Raw genomic sequence first — 27,206 nt, 5'->3', positions numbered from 1 at the left:
GCTTTTCATGCTCTGAGGTCCAGAGCCTGTCCCTTCTGTAGGCAAAACTCTGCTCTGGGAAATGAACAGACCATGGCTCATGTACCTCACCTGATAGGCACCTGCAAAATGAGGCACCCCACAAACAGCGACCATGTGATAAGCTGTCTAATTTCTGATCAATTCCCCTCTGAGAGAAGGCTACATCTCACAGCAAAGTGCTCTTGTTGCCAGCCCATGGGCCAGCCTGAAAGGAGAGGGTTTAGTATCCCGGCCTGTGAGTGTTGTGCCATGATGTCAGAGAGGACATCATGCAACCAGACAGCAGGTGGGACAGCCATATGCCAGGGGACTCCTGTGATCTGGGCTTTTCCTCACTGGCTGCTCTTTCTTGTGCCAGAATCAATGCTGCTTCCTCTGCCTCTTCAGGTGAGTTAGCTGACCACTGGGATATAGCCATGCTCTTGCTTTTGTAAAATAAAAGAAAATATAATCTTTGTTTTGTCTTTTCATTGTTATTTCAAAGAAACAGCAAGTCTCTCTCAGTTTTTGATGAGGCATGAAGGTGCTGGGGGTGGCTGGAAATGCCTGCTTCACGCACTGAAACACTTCCCAAAGGAATTGCATATTCCTATCCCAAGCATTTCCTTATTTGCTGCCTCTGGCACACACCTCGTAGCACTTTATAAAGTTCCAGGCTTACTAAATTATCTACAGCAGGCAGCATGCTGAGAAGGACTCTAAACCTCTCTGAAGTTCTGAATGCTGCTCCTAGCATGCTGAACGCTCCTAGCATGCTGAATGCTGCACATGACTATTGTTGTCAGGCACAATGTTTTTAGGTCCTTAAGTTTTTAATTTGACCTCTCCCCAGAGCTGTAGCTGGATGCAATTTTTTGTTTAATACACTAAGCAGAGGACAGCTGGAAGCTCTGGAATCTTTTTTTCTGTCTTTCCGTATGTCAGCTTGGACTACAGTGCCTCACTGGTCTGTTGGCACTACTTGACAGACAGTACCCACAACAGCCATTCTTGTCTAGTTATAGTAATTCCTCAGCTGTACTCTGCCCTCAACCTCTTCAGGAATCCCTGGGCTGCATATATCTATTTTTAAGACACTATACTGGCAGCACATAAAGGTTATAGAAGGAAAGCCAATACTGCCCATGTTTGTTAGTTCAGTTTCCAGTGTTTTGATTTTGCCTGTAGGCTGACATTTTATAGTTAGCATTTTTCACATTGTGAGCTGGATTTTTCTTTCTATCCATAATACATAAACCCACACTTGAATGACAGCCCCCTGTAGCCACTGATGTGCAGAAATATTTAGTAATCTCCTTCTGCAGCCCCTTTCCAGAGCTTCAACATGGGGTGGGAGGGTGGGTTTGTCACAGGGTCTGTCATCTGTCACCCTTGCAGCATTACCCACCTCTCCACTCAGAGGCTGAACTGTGGCATTTGGTGAAAGGTCCCTGGCTCCAATTTCAGCCAGCGCCATCCAAGCGACTAACATTTCAAACCAGCTACAAGAAGTGTCACCTTTAGGGCACAGGACTAGCCTATACTCCAGTGGGATCACCTCTGAGACCTCTTGTGTAATCTTTGTATCAGATAGCAAATCTCCCACAGATCTGTCAAACCGAGGTGTTTATTTCTTTAACCTTTTTTATACTGTTCCAACCCATCTTTCTGAGTGGTTCTGAGGTTTATAAAAAATCATCACCACACATTTTTAAAGCAATCTGATTTCTCCCATCCCACAGTTAAATGGTAATTATTTATATAGCTTAATAATTCAGTTTAATTATTCAGGTTTTTATCATTCAGGGAGATCACAGTATTTACTAAATCAGGGTAAAGTTTTCATGTAACCCAGTCTTCTGCTTTTATCCAAGATTTATTCTTTTATTTCTCTTCTTGCCCCGTGTTTGAACGCAATATTTCTGGAAAGCTTAAGTGTAGATTCTGTATTCTTCACATATTAGTGTAAGTTAAGTTCTTATTGAAGGAGTCCTATTTGAGTGGCTGCTCAAAGTATTGTGCTTTATACATACTAAACAGTATCCAGTACCTGTAAAAAACATTTGGGTATTTTTCAGTGAAAAAAACAAACCAAAACAAAAAAACTAACAAACTCAAACACTAGTGGACTGCTTAGCTCTGAGAATAACCTTTGAACCACTAACTCCAAAACAAACTTTGTTAGAAGATATCTGAACTTTGTCTTTTGACCAGTGTAAAAGATCACTTGGAATCAACAGTAAAGAAGATCTGTATGTTATGTTTTGACAAATGTTAGAAGCCACAGGCTAATGCCTGTCCCATTTCTTATTTGCTAAATTGATTTGGTATCCCAATGGTATTCTAGCTATGCAGCAGAGAGATTTTGCATTAAAAGCATTTTAGTAGTGGTCAGGTTGACCGCTGCCATGATGACAAAATAATGTGCAGAATGTGATGGCTGTACTTTAAGTCAGCAGATCCATTTGCACATATAATGCGAAGCCACTCTCCCCTCGTTTTATTAATAGCATGTTGTGCTGTCCCAGAGCTCCCTAAATACGTTATATTTTGTTTTGGTACAAAATCTGTTCAAAGAAAGAAAGTCTCCTAACCTGGCAAAGGTGCTCTGGAATATTTGTCCTGTGATGTGAATGGTACGTTGTACTTTTAACTAGAACACAGTGGTAGAAAGGAGAAAAAGAAATCTTGAAGATCACTTTATTCTTCCACCATTGCCTTCCTCCTCCTCAGAATGAGATTGAAAAACAACCCCAAAGCTGAGCACAGGGGATGCAAGCAGCAGTGAACTGTGTCTTTCTACCTATTGCTTGTGTTCAGCGCTGTCATCCTCAGAGACCTTTGTTTGAGGCTGGTTTCAAAGTTGAAAACTTTAGCATTCAATTCCCTTTACAACTCTACCAGTAATGTATTATTCATTCGTGAAGAGACACTTTTAGGAAATTCCAAAGAAATGCTAAAGATCAAAAAAGGAATGCAAAGGGAAATCAAAACTCTTTGCCTACAGCTGCATTTTCTATTAACAAAAACAAAGATACATGTTTTGTTACCAAATTCTGTTTCTGCCTTCCTGGCATGACTTTAGTGCAGTGATTTGGTTTAATTGAACGATAACAATGAAACTCAATTAAGCTTTTATTCTTTAACTCCAGATTTTCTTGTTTTGTTTGTGGGCTTTCCAGATCTTCTGCTTAAAAGTAAGAGAGTGCTACCAGTAAGTACAATACAGGCCACAACATATAATTGTTATTACTGCCTTATTTGAGTGGGAGGAGAGTGATATAATTAAAATCCATAATTCCGGTGTTCCAGATAGCATGTCCCTAGTTTGCGGACATTTCTGTTTACCTTCACATTAGCATCGTGCAATCCAAATACATTGCTTGTAAGGAACTACTGGCAGTATAATTGCAAACTTGGACATACCTATATTTACATGTAACACTACAAAAACAAAGCAAATGTAAATTGTCATTGTATGAGTTATGACACAGGCACGCTTAAATCAGATAAGCTTAAAACTCTTGAAGATATAGTTACTTTGTAACCAGTCAAGCCACAGCTCACTACTACTTCTCACCCATGCAGGCCCTAAAATATTACAAGTAGCCAGAGTAGGAATGAGGCCGTTAAACTGGGATTGCAGCAGACCAAGTAGCAACATCGAACGTCTTTAATAAATGCATGTTTAGAGGCACCCTGCACCTCCTGTTGATTCCTCTGGGATGTGCCACACACCTTCAAAACTATCCTCTATGGTGGAGGCTAAAAGGGGGTAAGCAAGCAGAGATTAAGGCGATTTGGGAACAGAACTTCACCATCCAGAGTCACAGCGCAGTGAGTGTTTGGTGGCACGTGTGGTTACTTCATTTCTTGTACCTGCCAAACCGCTCACTTCACCTGGGCTCTGCTGAGCTCATTGCTGAGCGGCTGGTACATAAAAGCAGTTTCCAGCTAAGCAGCCAGTGAGAGTTTTGCATTATAGGCAGTCTAACTCACAGTCAGAAAGTGTTACTAGATCTGCACATCACTAGTTTCAGTGTGTGGAGAGGGCAGCCCAGCAGAGGTTGCTCACTTCTTTTCCTGTGTCCCAGAGGAGCCGTGGGCCAGTGTGGAGTATGGTTATTCTGAGCACTCAATCACATGGTCTTGGAAACATCTAAATAAACTCTGACCAGCAACGCAGCTTCGCCTCAAAATAAGACAGCTACCCGGGATCTCAAGGCAGCAAGAAAGTGTCTCAAGCAGCCAAGACAATAGCAGCTCTGGTACCCAGCAAAAATGTCTGACAAAACCCCCTTTGAAACGGATATGCTGACGCTGACGCGATTCGTTATGGAGAAGGGACGCCGCGTGAAAGGAGCGACAGGGGAGCTGACACAGCTGCTCAACTCCATGCTGACGGCCATAAAGGCCATCTCCTCGGCAGTCAGAAAGGCAGGCCTTGCCCACATGTGAGTCCTACCTAGTGAAATGGGAAGGAAGAGGAGGTAGAGAGAAGCTGCTTGCACAGCAAGGCTGGGGAGAAGGCAGGGATTACTAAATATACTGGAAGTGTCTTTTTAAGCTGGGTGACAATAGGCATGAGGTCAGAGCAAGAATCATCAAGAGTGGGAAGTGGGAGATCTCTGGAGCATTTTAATATTGGGTACAAGACAGACATTTAGACTAATCACTGTTTTGTAATATTTTACTCTGAAAATGTAAGAAAGAACTTTGATGCACTGCTCAACCTGTTATCCATTGTAAATGTTCCTATTGATCTATTTTTGATCTACTGTGAATTTGGAGAATATCATGCTATGGTATTTTTAATGCACACTATCACACAGTGATATTTTCTACCAACATCCAAATCCAGTGCTGAGCTGTGCTCGGCTTATCTTGGGAAGCTGATGTTCTGCCTGAATGCAGTATAAGGGAGGACTGACTGTAATTTTAGGGCTGTATAAATGTAACTGCTCCTACATTTATAGAGTCCTAGAATTGCATTCGGCCCTTTGAAGGCAATCGCGAGGCTGATGTGTCCCCCAGTGAAAATGAATTTGACACCCCTGATTTAGACCACTACTTATACTGCAGTCACGCATAACAGGTCTAAATAAACGGCCCTGAGAGAAAAGCCATGTGCTGCTATGCAGGAGTGCATTTCCTTCCTCAAGCAGTATCAGGGTTACAGGTGGGCAGTCTTAAAAGGTGCTATGTGAAAAATAAACATAACAATTTTAATGGTGATTTGCCTGAAGCAGTTCAGAGAGCTGGAGAGTCCTAACAAAGTGATACATTTAAAAGATACAGGTTTTGCTATGTATTGAAATACATGTTTCTGTACATGCCTGTGTACTCATGCTCACATGCATTAAAAAGACAGGGAATATATTTGTGTAAAAAAGACAACATTTGTAATTTTTAAAATTATTTCTGTGGAAACACCAAAATGTAAAACACCCTGGGGGTGTTTTGTGCTTTTGTTGGCGGTGTGGTCAATGATATTTGCAAATCATGAATTCAGTGCCTCAGTACTATCACCCTTACTTTACAGGCATGGACCACAATATGTAGAGAGAACATGGACATAAACTCAACAGCAGCATCAGGCTCCTGTGCCCTAACTGTTAAACTGTGCTTCATCTCTGTACTTATTAGGTGAAGCTGAGTTGTTTTGCCTCCTTGACTAAGAGGAACAGTTGTTTTTATCTCATTTTTATCTTTCAACATGCAACCTGTGAAGTGTTTAACAAGCAGAGAGAACCTCTATTTGGTAGGCCAGAGGTGGAATAACCATCTAGCCTAGACGACACATGGCTACTGTGCTGGATGAATCTTCCCTACAGAAGGAAAATGTCCATTAAGTTAAGGAGCAAATGTCTCTATAAACAAAAGTTTCAGGTCACAGACTGAAAATATCTGAAGTATCCAAACAGAAAAATGAGTAACGTGCACCATTCAAATTACTGCAACTAACAATGGAATTTCAAAAATTCCCATGGCGAACTTTCAGCCATGGTGACTGGCTTGCATCCATCTGCATTTGTGAAGTAAGAGAATGTTGTTTTTTCTAGCCCCTCCAAATAGGAGACTGTGAAGTGACTTCTTTAATACTAAAGAGCTCAACACTAATTTTGAACAAATTTGCCATTCAAAAGGAAAGGAAGACCTTTTCCAAGCCATAGACTTGAGCTGGGAATGTGCCTGAAAGAGTACTAACTGGAGAATGGGTGCTTAGCACTGAAAATCAGTCTTCTCCAGTATCTCAAACTTGGCACTCCAAAATAGAGTGCCAAAACTACTCAGTACTTCTGAAAAGCTCAGGTACCTTTGAGCTTTGAGCAAGACAAAAGACCTACACTATCCCCAACTAAGGCGTGCTGCTGACCAACATCGTAAGGACTAATTTAGTTGCCCCTTTCGGCCTTTTTTTTTTTGACCTCTGATGAGTAAAAATGCTTTGTCTATTCCCTGTATGATTCCTTGCAATTCTAAGATGCCCAAACCATGCACATTAGGTCTAAACAGTGCTTCCTCAACTCAAAATCTCAGAAATATATATACCACGATATACTACATCATTAGTATATTGCTAAAATCATGGTAAGGAATGGAAGAACCATCCTAACTCAGATGAGGATCACCGGATAAAACAGACCTTGATCCTGAGATACAGTTCAGCACACAGAATTATCTGAGGGTGTCTTTAAAACTGCTGATTTTGGGGTGTTGTGGGACTGAGTGGATGTGGGTTAAAGGACCATCATGGAGTTCTGTGCAGCAAGCGGCAGAAAATAATAGAAATGCTAATTGTCCCTTCTCCTTCCTCAAAGCTGCTGCCAGCTGCTTCGTGGGGCTGCTGGGGAAGCCTGGCACCCACCGGCCGGGTTGTGTGCTCTGCTCCTGGCCTGGAGAACATCCAAGCAGCAGCAAAAGGACCCAGGTAAAACCCAAAAAAGATGCCATCGTCCTTCCCCTTTCTCATGCACACTTTTATTTTCTAGTGACAGCAACCGCCTCCTAATGCACCTTAGCAGTTTAATCCAAAGGTTAGAGGTGTGGGAAGATGAGAGAAAGGAGCCACCCTGACTTGTATTTTTCTTTTTTTCCTAGAGACTTGAAACATTTGCCTTTTTCAGGTTCCTTGATATTTTTTACTTTTCTGCAGGTTTGGTATAGCTGGCACTGTGAACGTGACTGGTGACGAAGTGAAGAAGCTGGATGTATTATCAAACTCCCTGGTGATTAATATGCTCCAGTCTTCCTACAGCACCTGCGTCCTCGTCTCAGAGGAGAACAAGGAGGCCATCATCACTCCAAAAGACAAGCGGGTCCGTGCAGCTCCTGCCTTCAGGGGGTTATCAGCTCAGGCAGCAGCAGGTGGCACTCTCGTTTCACATATGAGACCTGGGCCTGGCCCCAAAACTAATCCTTCCCGGGGGAATTCAGAAAATTTGCACCATTACTGCATTGTTTTGATTAATAACTGTGGTGGATGGCATGGTTTCAACAGCTGAAGGAGCTGTGGAGGGTAAAATTATTATTGAAGTTTAGCAAAGGGGGGAGAATAATTATTTTGGAGTTTGCTAACACACTCCAGAGCCCAGGTGTAAGTGTAATATTACATTCCCTGACTGCCGATGTAATGGGTTTGGTTTACATTCATATTTAGGCAAGACAAAATGCGAGGAGAGTCTGGCAGAACTGAGTTTTATGTTACATGTCCAGAGGAAACACCTGACTGCTTCATCAGGCTTCCCTCAGGAGGGGATCCTATTGCAGTGGGATACTGCTCACGCTGATGTAACCTGCCCTTTCCCCTAGATATTTTCCTTCTGCCTTCTTACCCCTGAACCTCACATCACAGGCAAATCCTTTGACTTGGAACAAAACATAACAAAACATATTTAGGGGAAGAAGATGTGCATTTCTAGAATGGGTCACTCCTTTTGCCTTCAGGCGATTTCTTGCATTGCTGGGAAGCAGAGAACTGCTCCTTTCTATCACCAGATTTTGTGCTGTCATAGCAGAAATGTGCCCCTAATTTCTCTGGCAGGCCCTAGAGGGAGCGGGTGTTGTGCTGCAGGGCCAGCTGGGTCAGCAGCGCAGCCTTCTCCAGCGAGCCACGCCAAGTGTGCTTGGAGGGCTAAAAACAGTCATTAAAACCTGGGTTTTGCCAAGTAAAAGGAAACAGTCGTGCAAGAGTACCATTTGGGGTGTTGATTGACAGCCAGCTGAATATGAGCCCATAGTCTGCCCAGGTGGCCAAAAAGGCCAAGAGTGTCCTGGCTTGTGTCAGGAATAGTATGGCCAGCAGGACTAGAGAAGTGATCATGCCATTGTACTCAGCACTGGTGAGGCCCCACCTTGAATCCTGTGTTCAGTTTTGGGCACCTCATCGTAAGAAGGACATTGAGGTACTAGAGAGAGTGCAGAGGAGGGTGACAAAGCTTATGAGGGGCCTGGAGCACAAGTCTGATGAGGAGTGGTTAAGAGAACTGGGGCTGTTTAGGCTGGAGAAAAGGAGGCTGAGGGGAGACCTTATCACTCTCTACAACTACCTGAAAGGAGGTTGTAGCATGGAGGATGTTGGTCTCTTCTCCCAGGTAGCAAGCAATAGGACAAGAGGAAATGGCCTCAAGTTGCACCAGGGAAAGTTTAGATTGGATATTAGGAAAAATTTCTTCACAGAAAGGGTTGTCAGGCAGTGGAACAGGCTGTCCAGGGAAGTAGTGGAGTCACCATCCCTGAAGGTGTTTAAAAGGCCTTTAGTCAAGGTTCTTAGGGACGTGGTTTAGTGCTAGAGTTAGGTTAAGTTATGGTTGCACTCAACGATCTTGAGGGTCTCTTCCAGCTGAAATGATTCTATGATTCTATGGTTCTATGATTGTCTAATGCTTCCCTTGCCACTTCTGTTTTAGGGTAAATATGTGGTGTGCTTTGACCCCCTTGATGGCTCATCCAATATAGACTGCTTGGCACCGATAGGAACAATATTTGCCATCTACAAAAAGGTAAGAAACACACATGGCACAATTCACTTGGTGAAAGCAAAATGGTTTTAGTGTATCAGCTTAGTTTCCTTCCTAGGTCCTTTAAGTGTCTTTGGAGTCAACAGAGCCTTAGAAAGAGTAGAAGAGGTAGCATGTGAGATTCACATTTGCTGAGTTGCTGCCTGTACTCTTCAGAAACAGATACTGAGCCCCATGAAACTGTTAGCTGGAACCACTTCCCTCCTCCAGACACACAGGCATTTAAATAAAACCCTTTCACCATCAGGCATCTGGTTAGCTCCTTCAGCAATGCTTTACTCGCTGCAGTAGAGCGGAGGTGTGTCACAGTGCCTACAAACCACAGTATTTGTCTTCCCAGATACTGACTGGGGAGGGCTGATGGTCACTGTCTGGACCATGTCCTGCTTAGCAGTGTGGTGGCCTCCCTGTGCGAGCTCCTATGCCTGTTACGAAGGGAGTGTATAAGCATGCTAATGATGGAAGCCACCTGAGGCTGAAGGAAGCAATCACCTACAGCCAGCATGTCTGCTCCCATGGGGCTGCACAGAACAGCAACTGCACAGACAGTTAATAAACATTAATAGTTAGAGTCATGCCAAGTCTTGTGATTTGATTGCTAATCTCCCAGCAGTTGGTGTTTTTCCTAAAGCCTGAGCTCACAGTCATATGACTATGGGAGACCCTCAGCCATCACTATCGTGAAGTAACTTTTACAGTACTTGTGACTGCAAAGAAGTCTTTGCAGATTCAGATACTACACTTCAAACACAGGAAGATACATGTTAAAAGTCTGCTCTCACCTTTTAACTCATAATTGGTTGTTCCTTGTTTTTTACATTTCTGATAGGTGATACACTAATCATCACGGTTGAGAATATGCATCTACTGGTAAATCAGATAGTTATAGCACAATCTCAACAGGGTCATGGCATAAGCCAAATGCTGGCATGTGGCTGTCCACGCTGTTAATGGCTGGTGCAAACCCCCATTACGGGATGCAGTCAACACTGAGATAGTGTCTGGGTATGGCTTGTGGAAACAGCAGCCCAGGGATTACCTCCAGTACCATCTATGACCTTGCTTTTTGTAGGGAAAAGAGCTTAGCTGTTTGGATGCAATCTGTGTCATGTGCCCTTATGGTAAGCAGAGGGTCTTCCAATCATTTCATTTATCTCTCTAAAGATAGCCCCAAAGGCTACGGCACCTCTCCACATTTACAGTAGGAAGCAGCTGTGTTGTCCACTATTCTTAAATGTGGTATCATCTTACAAATGTTAAACACTAGCCTTCTGTTTAGAAGTGTTGTGTTAGGTTACTCTACGTAACTATAAATGCAGGTGCTCAGTGTGATTAATATAGATTAGCAGGTTGAAATGCAGATTAGATTACCACCTTTACTCACCTGTCAATGTGTGTAAAGACAACAGACTGCTCAGTCTTCCCTAGGATTCTCCTTCAGAATAGAAACATTTCTTGAAAAACTCATGTTGTTCCCAAATACTCATGTTTTCAATTAATTTTCTGATCCTTCCATAGTTGTTGTTGTTCTAATATATCTTATCATATTTATTGTAAATACTGTTTCTAAGTTACTGGTTTTCAAGTGGGTGGATACCCTTCAGCTCTTCATAAAAAGAAAACCACATTGATTTGTACAAGTGCTTCATATGCAAATGAAAACCCTGCTGCTAGCATGAAGCACAGTTTGTCAATTACAAGAACAACTTATCAATTTCCCCCGGAAAGTTAGAAACACTGTTGAATTTACAGACTTTCACTTGCATAATTCTTGCCATTAAAATGCTATTTCCAAAGTATATATTAATTAATGCACCTTCTTCTCAGATAAGACAATAGCAACACTATTAACCTCAAACAATATTAATTCAAACTTTTTGAAATAATAAAAAAGTGCTTTGTTGATTGTTACTGAAGGGTAGTGTGAAGGGAATTAGATGTTTATCCCAGTGGATGAGAATCACTTAAAAAATAAAATATGGTTTATTAAGGCATTTAAGGTTCATGAACATAATTTTGGAAAAGCTAGAACAATTGGAATTCTAAAAGATGATCCTTAGCACCTGTCTGATATTTGGTACCTTCCAGTTCTCAGATGATTGCATGACTGATTTTCTCACCATGTCAGCACCATAACTTCATTTCCAAAGGCACACCTTCCAGAACCAGAATATTTGCCTTATTTTAGGAAAAAAATATAACCAACACTCTTCTACAAAGGCCAAACTTGACCAATACATTTCAAATCTGAAAATGCTTCTCTAGCTGCTCTCAATCCAGAGCCACCACTATGGTGGCAGGTACTGTTGCGTCTTCTGTCAAAAAAGCATTGCACCAGTTTCTTTGAGAAAACCACCTAGAAATAAATGCCATCTTAGGTTTATGTAGTTTTCCACCTGTTTTTTACTTTCTGAAGCATGGGTAGTATTGTTAAAAAGATCAGAAACATCAGAAATATGGGCCTGAGGGAGGAGCCTTGCTGAATCAGCAGAAGCCAGGGCAAGGGATAGGACCTTGACAATCACTGCTGCTGAGGGACTCTCAGCTGCTGGAGTGTCAGGATGTGGTGATAATAAGTATTTTTTTTGCTTGGATTATTCCCAATTTTTTGTGCCACTGAGCTGAATCTACAACTCTCAATTCTTACCCCACATATATGCTTCAAAACTCTGCTGCTTTGTTTCAGTTCGATTTTCATTTTTAACATTGCCCAGTGCCTAAGATATATTTTATTTCTCCCCTCCCTTCGTTGTCATAAGGCCAAGGTCGTGCCCTCCATGTGGTCTCTCATGGACAAGATATAAACATTCAGGGCAAAGTCAAAAGATACTCATGAAACATGTGATATGAACAGAGACCTGGAAACCAAGTACTTCCAGAGCTTCTCCCAGTGCCAACAAGAACTCCCTCCTCTGATGTGGGCAAATCATACATGCAAAAATTTTCAAACTCAGATATCACCTTGGGGTATCCCTATATTCAGACTCTGGGGACCTTGTTTCATCTGCTTCACACCAACAATGAGCCAAAGAAAGTCTGGCAACTCTTGTCAGGGCTTCTCTGCAGTCCCTCCGCCTATTCCAGTGCTTTGCATAAAGACATCTAAAGAGATTTCATCACCACCATCTCATAGTCAAAATATAATATAATAGAAAGGAAATCCATCTGCACACCAGAAAGAAGTGAGAATACGCAGCAGCTATCAGATTCTACTGGCCAGCTCAATTCGCTGGTTTGGTTCACAGTGCATGGTACTTGGCAGGACAAAACTCCTGCAGTCCTAACAACGTAATATCGGCTGATCTCCAGCTCTTTTACATTCTGAGAAGCTTTGCAACATGTTTGTTTGTGACTGAGCTTTTTTTTTCTTCCCTTTGGAAGCTGGCTCTTGGAAACACAGTTGTGAATAAGGATGGAAAAACAAGTGAATTCTGTCCGACTGTCCATCTCCTGAGGGAGGAGTTCCTCTGCTTTTTCAGAATCATCAACAAATATGTGTTTTCTTAGCCATATCAACATAGAAAATGCATTTAAGAGGTAGAGCTGAAAATCTCATCTCAGAAAAATGTATTTTAAATCAATATCATATGTAACCAGCAGCTGTGTTTACTGTACATACGACATGTTCTACAAAACAAACCTCTTTACTGTATTTATGCAAAATTGTTTTTTATTTAATGAGGAAAGCACACAAAAAACCTAGGGGAATCATAATAGGCTAGCAACTAGTGGTGTAAATGTAAATTTAATTCTGTGTTTAATGTGGCAAATAATTAGTCTACTGTAGACAACCATTGCTTTTGATGCACAGTCACAAGAAAAACTTCCTCTGCAGGAAGCAGATCAAGGATCCCGGCTGCATCTGCAGCACCCTGTTTGATGTTGGGATGTATGCAGTTTTGAAAGAGAAGATGCCTTGTAGGGTATAATAGTTGGTTTTGTAAAAGATTGTTTAGTGAAGGATTAGCCACTAATAGTCAGTATTCAAAGCTCTGGAACATACAAACAGGGGTTTTCACTAGTCTCTCTTCATTAAATGCATTATAACCTCTCTGAATGAGCAACTTGACAGAGTAATTCCAAGGGGCTGTGTACTTTATGTATTTGTACATGTGAAATTTCAGCTTCAATGGAGAGTTGGTTGGCAACTGGATTTTTTTCCATGGAAGAACTTGGCAAAATAATAATAAAATTTTTTTACCAAATACAGCTGAAAACTGTAAGTGAAAGTAAAAAAGTAACAAAATCTTTCTGCTGAAAATGAAAACATTTTGATGTGGAATTACAGCTTCATACAGCATGAAAGATCTAGTTTTGGTGCCCCACATCTCTGTTTTCCTCTAGATGTTGGCATACAACTATGAACAGGATCCCCAGTTCGCCCTTAGCCTTCCAACTTGCTAGGACCCTGATGGGCACCCTGAGAGCTCCATGACATGAGGAACAGCAGAAAGTTTCTCTGTTTGTTGGAGGAGAGGTGCTTTCCTTTGGAAAATATCTATGGAAGGCATTCTAGTTTCTTTAAAGAATTGACTCAATATTCATAATATATTTTATTTCCTACAGAGAACAATCTCCATTGATTTTTATTTTCTAACCATATATTTTGGGTTAAACCTGCTATTTCTATACAGGTGTTACTCAATCTAATTAAGACATTGAGAAATTGTCTGTGTTTGCAACAATAAAATGCTAAACCAGAGACTGAAGAAGGGATCTGAGGACATTCTCATTTTAACTCCTCGTGAACCACCATCAAAACATCCACAGAAGACCCACTAGAACCAACAAGCTTTTAAAAAAACGTCAGTATAAAGTATTCCCTACCCATTTTGTAGTTCCAGGAGGTGAAGGCTGGAGCCAGACTTTCCAAGTACTCTTGAATGTTGTCCTTTCATATTGCACCAGTCAAACTAAAGTGAGCCATGGCTCAGGTACACCCCCAGAGCTGGCTGGAAATATTTGTACCAGCTCTGCTTGGGTTATTGTTATACGGTGATAACCAAAGTGTCAAATCAAAATGCGAGCGTCAGAAATCAATCAAAAGCCTGAAGTAAAATGCCACATGGATGTTCTATGCAGAGTTATATGTGCATATCGACACACACACACACACACACTGCACCACAAATGCATTTGTTATTTTATGCATAATGTGAACACTCATATCACTTCAGTTACCCATCTTTTCACCAGCAGAGACCAATGCACAACCTTGCTTCCACCATGTTGCACCATCTACTCTTTAATTCTGTATTACTGGAAGCAACTTGTCTGTAACGTTACTAACTGAATTCAACCCATAGTCATTCCCTCTGAGGAGTGTCAGTGTGATAGGTTATGTTTACATATACAGAAAATTAGTACCTCTGTTCTGTCTCAGATTTCTGATGATCTTGAATTAATAGACTGGGCTGCAACGCTAAAGTATCAGGTTTGTTGCAGGTATCGTATTGAAGGCACGATGTATAAAATAACAAATTCTCAATGCCATGTCCCAGCATGCACACGTACTTGTACCAAACTTGCCCTGAACTAGTGGGAACAACCTCTGCTTTGGTTGTTTCAAAGGCCTGCATAGACACAAAAAGGAAATCTGCCCCACATTATTGAAGTGTTGTTTTTACTGTTTCTTATACGAATTTAATCTTCAGTCCAATGGTAATTTTTCCTCAGGAAACAGACAACGAACCCTCTGAGAAAGATGCTTTTCAGCCCGGACGCAATATTGTTGCTGCAGGCTATGCCTTGTACGGCAGTGCTACACTGGTCGCCCTCTCCACAGGGCAAGGAGTGGACTGCTTCATGCTCGATCCGGTACAGTCATAGTGTTAATCACATTGCCACCGTGTTTTAGAGCTTTCTGTCCTTAGGTTTACTCATTTTTGTTACTCCTTGTCTCTGTTATCTAGGCAATCTACATGACATTTTTTTTTTTCACACACATCCTGGAGCATGACACCTCCACCTTACAAGTATTGAATAACACATGAGTGTGTTGGTTGTAATACTTCTGTATGTTTTTTCTACTCATTGGAAGAGAGCTTAAGTTAAATAGCATTTGGAGCCCTGATCATTCAAACCAGACTGCTGGTTTGCACAAACACTTAAGAAAATTTGAACACTCTGAAGAGTGTCTTTGCCTCCACTTAAAGGAATTCTGCTTTTTTCTTGTTCTTGTTTCTCTGTCTGTATGAGAGCCTCAGCTTGTTCAGTGTTTAGCCTGGGGCAAGGACCGTTTGTTGATACAGTTCATGCAGAGTGATGTCTGATTTCCTGAGTGCAGTTTGGGTTTATGGCTGAGTCCTCTAAGCTGGATGCCCAACAATTTGAAAAGTGCAGCCATGCCCATACAATCAAACATGTCTCAGCCCCTGGTGCCCAGCCCGGGAGCCCAAGAAGTATTGCAGAAAGAATGCAAGAAGGACATCGCTCATTTGAGAAACCAACATTAGATGTGGGCAATAATGGAGAAGTTCTTTTTGATAAAAGGATGCATTATTATCAAAACTCCTTTTAAACTTTGTAAATAGGCTCATTCCAAGAGGAGAGAACTGGGAGCAGAACTGCTCTGGTTAGAGATAGAGGAAGAGAAGGTGGAAGTTGCACTCAAACTGCAGACAGCAACAGTTGGCGGTAGCTGATCACATTCACTTTAAGATATTTAGACAAGACAGGCAAAAATAGTTTAAAAACCAGAAAGCAGTGTAAATTCTTAATATGCAACCTTACGATTTGTGGAGAAAGATCCATGATCCATCTGCTTTCAGGGCTGGCTGGTGTCCATTTGGTATGCTAACTATTATAGTCAAATTGCTTTTTGTTTATACTACCCATGTGAAAAGTTTTCATTAACCTAATGCAGATTCTGTGCTTTCTGCTCTGTTTGAAATAGTGTGAAGTTATACACAAGACTGGTGCTGAAAGGAACAAGCTGTGCTAGCGTTTCTGCCTCTGTAGTGTGACAACTGTTACAGAAAGTCAACAAAATGTTCTGCTGCTTGCTGATAGCTGGTCTATCTTGTTCTGTAGGCTCTTGGTGAATTTATTTTGGTGGACAAAGATGTTAAAATCAAGAAGAAAGGGAAGGTATACAGTCTCAATGAAGGTTATGCAAAGTATTTTGATCCTGCAATGACAGAATATTTACAAAAGAAGAAATTCCCTGAGGTAAGAGAATATTAGCACTGTACTCGATGTACTGTGCGCTGGCGAGCACTGCCCCGGTGCAGTCCTGGCCAAGGGGAAAGGATTTGAAGGCCTTGCTGAGTTCAGCCCCATGTAAGCCTTTCATGTCATCAGGTCCATTTTGGGTATGTACCTGATGTGTTGGTTTCTGGTGCCCTGACATATTTTATAACTTAGACTTCGGTAAGTAAATTCATAGCTTGTTTATTACCGTGTGAAGGAAAATGTGTTGTACATGAACAACCAGTTTTTCTAACAAAGCTCTGAAACTGTGCCAGCAAAATGTGGGGGTACTCTTGTTTTCTAGCTTCTCTGAATATGCAGCTCAGTCGTATGTGCAGCTGGGCATCTGGGGATAGATTCCATGTCCTGCCAGAAGGTGCTTGGTGGGATCTGGGTGGCATCACGTTCTCCTCCCTGTACATGGTTGCATCTGAGAAATGTGGTATCATGCTTGCACTATTTGCATCACATGGATCAAGAACCACTCCACAGGCTGGAAAAAACCCAAAGTGGTGTGAAGCACCATTTCACTATATGCTGTTGTTAGAAGGATTATACCTCAGAGAGATAAAGCTCTGAACATCCCATGTCTGATGATCTCGCTTGTTGGGACATACAGCTCTGCGTGGCCTCTAGTCAGTGCTAGGAGAACACAGCAGAAGCTCTCAATGTGGAAAGCTTTAAGGTATCTAGAAAAGTGTGTCTGTGTGACCAGTAAGTCATAATGAAACCTAATGACATAGAATCACAGAATCACAGAATCGACTGGGTTGGAAAAGACCTCAGAGATCATCAAGTCCAACCCTTGGTCCAACTCTAGCCCATTTATTAGATCATGGCACTAAGTGCCATGTCCAATCTGAGTTTAAAAACCTCCAGGGACGGCGAGTCCACCACCTCCCTGGGCAGGCCATTCCAATGCCTGACCACTCTCTCTGTAAAGAATTTCTTTCTAATATCCAGCCTAAATTTCCCCTGGCAGAGTTTAAGCCCATGCCCCCTTGTCCTATTGCTAACTGCCTGGGAGAAGAGACCAATCCCCACCTGGCTATAACTTCCCTTCAGGTAGTTATAGAGAGTGATGAGGTCACCTCTAAGCCTCCTCTTCTCCAGACTAAACAACCCCAGCTCCCTCAGCCTCTCCCCGTAGGTCTTATGTTCAAGTCCCTTCACCAGTCGTGTTGCTCTTCTCTGGACCCGCTCCAGCACTTCAATGTCTTTCCTGAACTGAGGGGCCCAGAACTGAACACAATACTCCAGGTGTGGCCTCACCAATGCAGAGTACAGGGGAAGGATCACTTCCCTTGTCCTGCTGACCACGCTATTTTTGGTACAGGACAGGATACCATTGGCCTTCTTGGCCACCTGGGCACACTGATGGCTCATGTTGAGCTTCCTGTCAATTAGTACCCCCAGGTCCCTTTCTGTCTGACTGCTCTCCAGCCACTCTACGCCCAGCCTGTAGCGCTGCAGGGGGTTGTTGTGACCAAAGTGCAGCACCCGGCACTTGGCCTTATTGAACTCCATCCCATTGGAATCAGCCCATTTTTCCAGTCTATCCAGTTCCCTCTGCAGAGCCCTCCTGCCTTCCAGCAGGTTGACACTCCCTCCCAACTTGGTGTCATCAGCAAATTTGCTGATGATGGTCTCAATCCCCTCATCTAAATCGTCAATAAAGATGTTAAACAGGACTGGACCCAACACTGACCCCTGGGGAACACCACTAGTGACTGGCCGCCAGCTAGATGCAGCCCCATTCACCAGCACTCTCTGGGCCCGGCCCTCCAGCCAGTTCTTAACCCAGCATAGAGTACACTTGTCCAAGCCACGGGCTACCAGCTTTTGCAGGAGTATATTATGGGAGACAGTGTCAAAGGCCTTGCTGAAGTCCAGATAGACCACATCCACAGCTTTCCCCTCATCCACCAGGTGATTCACCTGATCATAAAAGGAGATCAGGTTGGTCAGACAGGACCTGCCCCTCCTAAACCCATGCTGGCTGGGTCTGATCCCTTGTCCATCCTGAAGGTGCTGTGTGATTCCATTCAGGATGATCTGCTCCATAACCCTGCCAGGCACATGTAACAGCTCAGGACTGAATTTGACCAGAAAGCTGGTTTTAATGATCTTCCAGTGGAAAACTTCAGGGTGCTGTACAAGAGAAAACTTACAAGTAAGAGTTCAAATTGTAATTCTGTGAGAAGCTCCTTCTGAGCTGAAAATCTGAATTTACTACATTGGATATAGCTGCAATGCTGACTTCTTTTCCATGTTACCCAGCTTGTCACAACAGAGGGTGTCACATCACAGCGTTTAAAATGTATTCATTTTGAATATCTGAGGTTATTTTGAAACTTCAAAGTCTGCTTTCAGTCCAACTGTGAGAGAAGCAGAAGCCTGTGACACAACTTTCATACTTCCTGAAAACTAGTCCAGCTGGGAAACAGAAAATCTGTCCTTCTCATTCTGCTCACATTATGTGGAGCTATGTATTCAGTATAATTCAGTACTGCTGGATTTATCCATTTATGTTTTTGCAAACCACTGAAGTGTTGTTTAAATAAAACTCTTGAAAAAATAATCAACCTCAGGCAATTAGAAAAAGACTGAAGAGATTTCAAACACAGTGGAAGGACCAGACACATATATTTCACCACAGGCTCGGTGAGGACAGTTGTATCATGTGATTCACTAAATCCTTAGGTTAGCACATACAGGAATAACCTCATTTCCAAACAATATTTTATCTGTGCTTCATTCAAGGAAAACCTATTGAAAGTGTTGTTGCAGTAATGAAACAGAAGTTGGCTGAAGGTATTTTTGTTACTTTAAAGCAAGTAGCACGGTAGTGCACAGGTTATTTGGGGTAGGGGAAGCTTCCTCAGCAGTGCTGAGCAAGCACATCGCTTTGCTGCTCTGAGATGTAGGGTTGTCTGCGTGAGAAGGGCCAAGGCACCAATGTCATGGCCACAAAGCACAAGGAAGTGCCCTGCCCATCTGAAAGCTTGCTATGAACCTGAATTTTGGAAACTGCATAACTCAGCTCCTTGATTTTAAAAGGACATTATAATTGTATTGTGGGAGGACAAAAGAGAGAAGGTGTTGCCATTCTTCCATAGCATGAAACCTGCTTCCTGGCATCATCTCTACGCCTTACCAGCTGCAGATACATTGGTGATGCTCCTAACTTCCCTGCAGCACCCAGATGGAGCATTGCACAACTTTGTTTTTTGTTTTAGTTTTTTTTCTCTCTCCTCTCTTCAGCATGCACAAGGGCATGGATACTTTCTGCCCACGACTTGAAGGGCAGCTGACATGTGGAGCACAGGGGACATCTTCTTACCCAGGCAGATGACTCTTACCCTATGGCCTTCTGGCCACTAGAAACCAAGAGACTAGGCATTAATTTCAGCCACTTATAACTTTTTTATCACTTCTCCCTATGATCCTACCTCTTTTTTTCTCCTTCCTGTGGCTCTTGGTCAACATGCTGTTCAGATGACTCTCTAACATTGCCACAGAAAACTGAAAATTTAAAAATAAAACAGGCGAACAAAGTAGGATGTTGTCCACAATGTCCCATGTTCTGTATCACTAGCATTGATGACTAAACATTACAAGTCAACTGTTTATGTGGAGAGGAGAGATTTTTCCTTACTATCTAAGAACAGGATCCCAAATCAGACAGTTTGGACTACAAAGCCATGTTGACCCTCAAAGTTGCTTGTGAACCACCATTCACTTAAGGCATCAGTTATCATTTAAAAGCACTGGAAAAGTGCTGCTGTTCTGCAGGACAGCTGTAAACCTGCTACCATTATTACATGGATCCTAGTGGGAAATCTTTGTCTAGACACATCTCTTCTGGAATGAGAGTCCAGTGTAAAGCTAATTTCTTGTTAAGCATCATGAAATCTCCTGCTACTTAACTAGCTTGAAGAACAAGCTTCTGTTTGCAAGACTGCCTGCCATGCAACGTTTACTGCAGTCTGCACTGTATAATGGGCACTGCTGAATCAGGAATTGTTTCTGCACGGATTCTACCTAATTCCTTCCCACAGTGGGTTCTTCCTCTGGTAATGCCTGCAGGGCCCTGGCCTCTAGCTGGCACTGGTTTACTGATGGTAGAACTCAAAAACATGCTGTGGGTACTGTCCTACTTCACTTTATCTTCACTTCCTACCACCATAAGAGAAGCTGAGTCTCATCATAGCTCATTGATTGAGAGCCATGCAATGGAGACTCTTTGGTTAAGGACTTCTCTTAGCAATGCCATCAAAAACTTATCACAACAGCGTATTTCAGCATGAAGCATTTTTTCTGCCAGCCAGCCCATCTGTGCCTGAGTGACATACAAAAGTCAATAAAACTACTGTGCTTTTGTCACCATAACTGTATGTGATAAGAGAGATGCAGGGTGTTGCTGGTGTAGTCTGTAGAAAAGACTTTCTTCTCCCCACTCTTCTAGTCATCATAGTTATGCAAGAAAAACATGGTCTGTTCTGTTGTGGAGGAACTTAGCCATCAGAAATCAGTAGAATAAAGAAGTGCTTTCCATCATGTTCTGAAAAGAAAAATCACAGGACCTATCTGTTATGAGCTATTTTTGTTCCTCTGTGGTTAAGCAAAGAAATGCAGTACACAGGGTGACAGTAAGAGCAATCACAAGTGTATTCAAACACCACAGATGCTGAACAAGGAAACATCAACGTTCTGCAGCTCTTTCATTAGCATCAGCCGAACCAGTGTGAAGTGCTTACTGGGCAAACACACAGTTTGGTATTGCTCAGAACTTGGGATTAATTTCCCTAGCATTCATGCTCTGTTAATTTGTTTGAAGTGAAAGGCTGGGCAATATGCCATCAGACATGCAACACCTATTTATTTTCTCATCTATAAGAAAAAAGCATGGGTGACCAAACTGGAGAAACAAGAAGTAACATTTCTAGTAACTAAAAAGACTATTTATTCCCTTCATGCAGGTGGCTGGATGCTAAGGGAGGTGAAAAACTTATTTCACTCTGTGGTTCCAATGATAACTGTACCAGAATGGAAGAATTTATCTTCTGTATTTTTTCCCTGCATTGTGTTTCTGGCAGGTGAATTTCTATAAGGATAAGAAGCAACTAAAATTTTCAGTGGCATCTCATCAGCTTCACATAAGACTGTCCCATGTACACATAAGTTGTGTAAATGACCTGCACACAAATAAAAAATCCAGCGCATCCAAAACATTTCTGATGAATTGTACACAGGTGGCTCAGCTGCGCAGCTCATGGTTAATAAAGTTTGTACGTGTGGATTCAGACTCCGTATTTGATAGTGGTCCTTAGCAGCCTGTTTCAGGGCCTGCTTATGATTGATATGCTTTGACTTTTCTTAATGTTTAACAAACTTTTCTTAAGACTTGGTTCATCATCTTCTGAAAGCATAAAAGAGAGGTCTTCTTTTGATTTTATTTTTAAAGTTTATTCTAGATGGTAATCACATCTTTCCCTGAAAACGGTCTTTTCTTAAACGGTGAAGTTGCTTTGGTCTCTCTTGAACACCTCTTAAGGTGTTTTTTTCTCACCTCAAATTTTTGCAGTTGCAAAATCACAAGTGCCAAAAGCTGTGAGATGGAGAAGCTATCATTTGAAGTCTAAATACGTAATTGTTTGAGGGTAAGCCATGAAAAATAAGGGATCTAATATTTAAAAGTATTGATCAGTTGTGTCTGGAAGTAATAAGGCCAGGTTTAAAACAAAACTAAATAGAAAATCTCCAGGCAGTGTCTTATCCACCATGTCCTTCACACTTTGTATTGTTTTCCTCATAATTTTCAATAGTTCTCTTAATGTGTACAAGAAGAATCATGGGAAACAGTACAAGTACAGTTGAATAAAGGTTACTACTTAAGCTGGAGCAGTTCTCTGTTCCAATTTTACTGCCAGCTGTATCAAGTATCTAAGTCTTATACTTAGTGGCTTTAAACTTAACTTACTAACTTTGTGTTGCATTATATTGTGCAATTAAATAAGAATACCTTCCCATTAAAAAAAAAAAAAAAGTATACATCAAAATTTCACACTTGAAAAAGTGATTTCCAAATAGAATGATGTTTTTCTCTGTGTTTTTTCCTCCCATTTGGGGATTTTTTTTCTCCCACCTAAGCTCACGATTTTGCTGGGAAAGGTGAGTAACTTGTGGTGCCTGAAGGTTGCACAGCTGGCAATGCTGAACAAGTTACCTGCATATTTCTCTGGGTCTAGTATCAGCACAAAGCGAGCTTTGTTAAAAGCACCAAGGTATTTTGTTAGATAACTGATCCAGACAGAAAGAGCAAGCAGAAGTCTTTTCAAACGTAGCATGGCAACACTCAAATATATATGTGTATTAAATGCACATTAAGTCCCAGTCTCCAGTAATCTTCTGCGGAGGTGAAAATTCCTCCTCCGCTTCACTGAAGATCGAGTGAGAGATGACAAAAGATCAACAGACTTCTTCGCATGGTAGCTTTCAAAAAGCCTTCCTTCAATTTCCATTTGCATTGTGTATCTCCCCTTCTTAAAAGAATGGTGACACATGGCTTTTCTCAGGTGGAGCTTATTTGGTGTCTTTAACTTCTAATTATGCCAGACACCTTACTTATCTTCTGTATTTCCTACCTTACCACTTTTATGACCAGTAAACCTGAAACTGATATGAATACTTCCCTATTGCTCTCACTAAAATGACCTCTCCTTTAACATCATCAATTCCTAAGCTGAGAGCAAGGAAAACTACATTCATGAATAAATTGCTGTCTCCCAAAATAAGCTGCAGAATGAATGCTATAACCAATTTCACAACCTGACAAAGTTGATGAAGAAAGAAAAAGCTGGCATCCTCTGGGAATCTCCTGGATGTGTAGTGAAAAGTGACATTGCTCCTCTTGCCTGGGGTCAGGAACCACGGAAGGACCAGCAAGCAAATGTGTACCCTGTTCTGATAATATGAAGAACCTTTCACTCACTCTTTGCAGCCCTTACTTTTTCACATGCTGGGGGTTCATACCAAACTGTGCGCTTATATTACAGGCACCCTGTTTTGCATGCTGTGAATGCAGCTCTTTTAAGTGCTTATTTTAGAACCCCATAGATGACCCTTAACGTCTTACAAAAGGCTGAGCTTCAGGCTGGGTTACAACTTACAGTGTCCATAAACAGACATTGATTTAAGCAGATTTATTGCTACCAGCTGTCTAGCCTGGTAGATATAATGTTTTGTTCTATGTTTTTCAGGATGGCAGTTCCCCATATGGTGCCAGGTATGTGGGCTCCATGGTAGCTGATGTTCACCGTACGCTGATGTATGGTGGGATCTTCATGTATCCTGCTAATCAGAAGAGTCCTAAAGGAAAGGTAAATCATTAGATTTACTCTCTCATGAACTTAGTCAACCTCATACTTTTTTTTTTTTTTTTCCTGGAGCTGTAAAAGGATACTTTAGATATATAAACAGGTAATAATTTTTCCATCTCTAGAGAAAATTATTGATGAGTATGATAGTCAGCAACAGAATTTAGGCAAGAAATTTTAGGCATTTGCCAGTTTAGGCCAGAAATTTTCCTGTGTGCTTTTATATTACAAACTAATCAAATGGCTTTCACTGCAGCCAAGGGCTTTATTCATTTTTCTTAAGAGAAATATTTCAGTACCATAGAAACCCGTTGAGATACCCAGGCACAGCTGGCAGATGTGTCCATGCACAGGCCTAAGGAAGACCTCTGCACTTTACACTGGCATCTAGAGTGCAAATGCTGAGCTCCAGACGGGGTTTTGTTCAATGTTAGACAACCGAGTTTACCTGTCTGCTGTTTCCAATGTGTACTGAGCTTACTGTCACCAGCCCTGCAAACACGGGCATCTACTAACTGATCTGAAAGACTCTGTCAGTTGAAGGTGAGTTTCATGCATGCTGAGATCAGTAATCTTGGAAAAGATTATTTCCTGTTTGGACACCTGTACAAAACACACCTTGATTCAATGCAGTGCAATGCAAAGCAGTGAGTCCCCGAGTCTGCTGGGCCATCATAGTCAACTTCAACTTTTCTCCTGCAGCATCAGATACACTTATTATCAAACTTCTGAACAAGTATGTTTTAAAAGAGATCTGATTATACAGCTGATCTGTGGACCACCTGCAGGTCATGCTTAGGCTATGATTTGTTCCATGCATAATAGATTGGTCATGGTGCTCTCACTCAAAGACCTTCTTCTTTCCTGGTCAATACCATACTTAAAAGCTTCTGTTCTGTATCTTTGGCTGGTATGGGCAGGAATTTGTCCTCAGAAAACTACTTGCCTCATCTCCCACACTGGTATCAGAACACCCTCATGTCTACAGCTCTTCAGGGCCTGAGAACTACTGTTTCCATCCTGGTGAGCATGTATTTATCATAATAAGAGCAGGTCCAAGGGGTGTGGGTAATGAGGAGAACAGAAGAGAAGTCTCTAAAGAATACCAGACAGAAAATGTCAGCACATTTATGCAGGCAAATTTGATGTAAATGTCTGATACAGCATCCTAGGAAAAATCAATTAAACAAACAACAACAAAACAAACACACCACACCCCCTCCCCCAACCAGAAACTAACAAAACCAACAAAAACCCCATTAAACAGTGAGGATCTGTTTGTATATCAGAGCAAGAGACAAAAAAAGAATTTGCTGTGTGTGGGAAAGTGGCATTGCTGACTGGTCTCTTCAGATTAGACTTTTTGTTTTGAAATCTGTGTTAAACTATTGTTGAAAAGATGAGAAACAGGACAAAATAACAAATGTACGAAGTACTATAGATCCTTTTTTTACAAATCAGATACGTTAAATAATATTTTTATGAACTTCTGGCTTATAGTTCCCTACTAGGCAAAAAATATTTAACTCATCTGAAAACCCCTAACTGCAACTGCACAACTGCTTGAAGGAAAACTGCTTTTCTTAAGCCATCCAGTCACCCTTAAACAACAAGAAATTCAACATGTGGTTCCACAGTGGTACCATTGCTGTTTTCTGGCCATGCACTAAGGAGAACAACAAAGGCTATTGGTCCTATTTTGCCAGTCAGATGGAGTCCTTGTAGCACAAGCAGTACTTCAGTTGGCTTTAAAGATAAGAATGAAGGTAATACACGGTATTTAAGTTTGTAATATATCATGTTTTTGTCACAAACAGTATGATAAAGGAATGATGGGTAGTAAAGTCCTGTGTCTGACCCATTTCTTCATCTCTGGATATGATTTCATTCTATTACAGTTCCTTTTCCCCAGAAAACATTCTCTATTTTGCACATATGAAAAGGCCTTTGAAAACAATCTGTACTAACATTGTCACACATGAGCTCTTCATAGACTGCCAAAGATTCAACTAAACCTGCAGATATAATATCTGTTGAAAGATAACAAGCTATTACCTACGTCCTTTTAAACACACAAACTTCTGGCACCTGTCCCAAATAAGTTTGCATTCCACTGGAATGCAGGCACCCCAGAGGTAACAATTTTAAAGATGTGAACAGGTACCAAAGCCCAGACTGAAAGTGCCTCCATGCCAAAAGGGAAAATTTGCGTTTACTAATTACTGCAGTTACTTCTGAAAACAAAGTCACTATCTAGATGAGTTCAGGCCTCTGATACGTATTCACATTTCTGAAGGCTGCAATCAAATCCTGAAATGTGAAACTGGGAGCATCAAGTTTCAAACTCCAAAATATCCTGACCAAACACAATGCGATTACCCCAAGCTTTGAGGTTAACACGTGAAGTCTGTACATGGCTTTTTTTTCCTGGTACTTAGCTGGCTTAACTGTTTTGCTGATGCCTGTGGGCCCAACAGCTACTACCGACATTTTTGACAAAATATAGCTTCACTGCTACTGAATTTCAGCACATCAGCTTGGAAACGATGGTGGTGACGCTTGGATGCAGCAGCATCAATATACTCTTCCTCAAAACAGAGGGTATGAAGGAAGGTGAAAGAAGGAGAGGGAAGGAGAGGCTGATAGAAAGACAGTGATAACTTCAGGAAATTGATGTTCAGTACAAAATTTTCCAAAATCACAAAAAGAAGGCTAGGTTCTGGTAAGCCTTTTGGTGTCATTTCCCCCAAAAGCAATCAATCGTGTTCTCTCTTTCTCTCTAGCTCCGACTTCTCTACGAGTGCAACCCTATGGCTTACATCATTGAGCAGGCAGGTGGGATGGCAACTACAGGGACTGAGGCAGTGTTGGATGTGAAACCCGAGAGTATTCACCAGAGAGTCCCTCTTATCCTTGGTTCTCCGGATGACGTGCAAGAATACCTTGCTTGTGTACAGAAACACCAGAAGAGCAGTTAAAGGCTTTTCCCTATTAGACCTTGATCATCCATCTTCACTCTACAGGAAAAACCCTTTCAAGATGGCGGATTCTAGCAATTAGCACCCGTCTCTCAGTAAAATCTCACTTTATGAGAACAAGAAAAATAATGAGAACAGCTGATGGGAAAAACAGAAGTTTATTTTCTGCATGCAGACAAATGTAAAAGTCATTTAACTCTGATTTATGCAGTGTGAAGTTCGAGACAGAGGCCTGATTATTAAACAAAAGTGACTTACTTTACATAATATCAATAAAAAGTAGTGGATTGTGTCAGTACCCCCATTTGATCTGAGGCTTTACACCTGATATTAAACAGTTGGAATTGTTTGAGAAAGGGTTTTCACATCAACACTCACAATTCCATTATCTGGATTTTCTGGCAGAGGTTTTTGTTGCAGGTGTTTTTATCTTGTCAGCCCTGAGAAGACCAAAAGTCTTGTGCTGTCTGAAACAGTGTTTTTAAGCACCAAAATTACATATGTCTTGGATAATTAATAAAGATGAAAAGGGGATTTAAATTCTCATGAGAATAAGAAAATGCCTTGTGTTATTTACAGACAGGTAATATTCAATGGCACAAATTACAATAAAATATTTCTACGGATATAACACTCTA

General features: G+C 41.5%; 1 protein-coding gene across 1 annotated transcript; it reads left to right on the top strand.

Annotated features, from left to right (window-relative positions):
- The first annotated feature begins 4,181 nt into the window (after positions 1-4,181).
- LOC309451724 (fructose-1,6-bisphosphatase isozyme 2) lies at positions 4,182-27,206 on the top strand. Its single transcript, XM_082075748.1, has 7 exons — positions 4,182-4,454; positions 7,157-7,319; positions 8,910-9,002; positions 14,697-14,837; positions 16,053-16,190; positions 23,474-23,593; positions 26,374-27,206. Exons 1-7 carry the CDS (start codon positions 4,282-4,284, stop codon positions 26,566-26,568), a joined length of 1,023 nt encoding a protein of 340 aa, XP_081931874.1. The 5' UTR covers positions 4,182-4,281; the 3' UTR covers positions 26,569-27,206.

This window comes from Streptopelia decaocto (genome assembly GCF_964273445.1).
Source record: "Streptopelia decaocto genome assembly, chromosome: Z".
Taxonomy (NCBI): domain Eukaryota; kingdom Metazoa; phylum Chordata; class Aves; order Columbiformes; family Columbidae; genus Streptopelia; species Streptopelia decaocto.
The sequence above is the reverse complement of the archived record's forward strand: the minus strand, read 5'-3'. Positions and strand labels throughout refer to the sequence as shown.

Bases quoted from the DNA above. Each gene is read 5' to 3' on its own strand.
- LOC309451724 (XM_082075748.1), top strand. From the start codon at position 4,282: ATGTCTGACAAAACCCCCTTTGAAACGGATATGCTGACGCTGACGCGA. The intron at 9,003-14,696 runs GTAAGAAACACA...ATTTTTCCTCAG, and splicing joins TATTTGCCATCTACAAAAAG to GAAACAGACAACGAACCCTC. The intron at 14,838-16,052 runs GTACAGTCATAG...CTTGTTCTGTAG, and splicing joins ACTGCTTCATGCTCGATCCG to GCTCTTGGTGAATTTATTTT.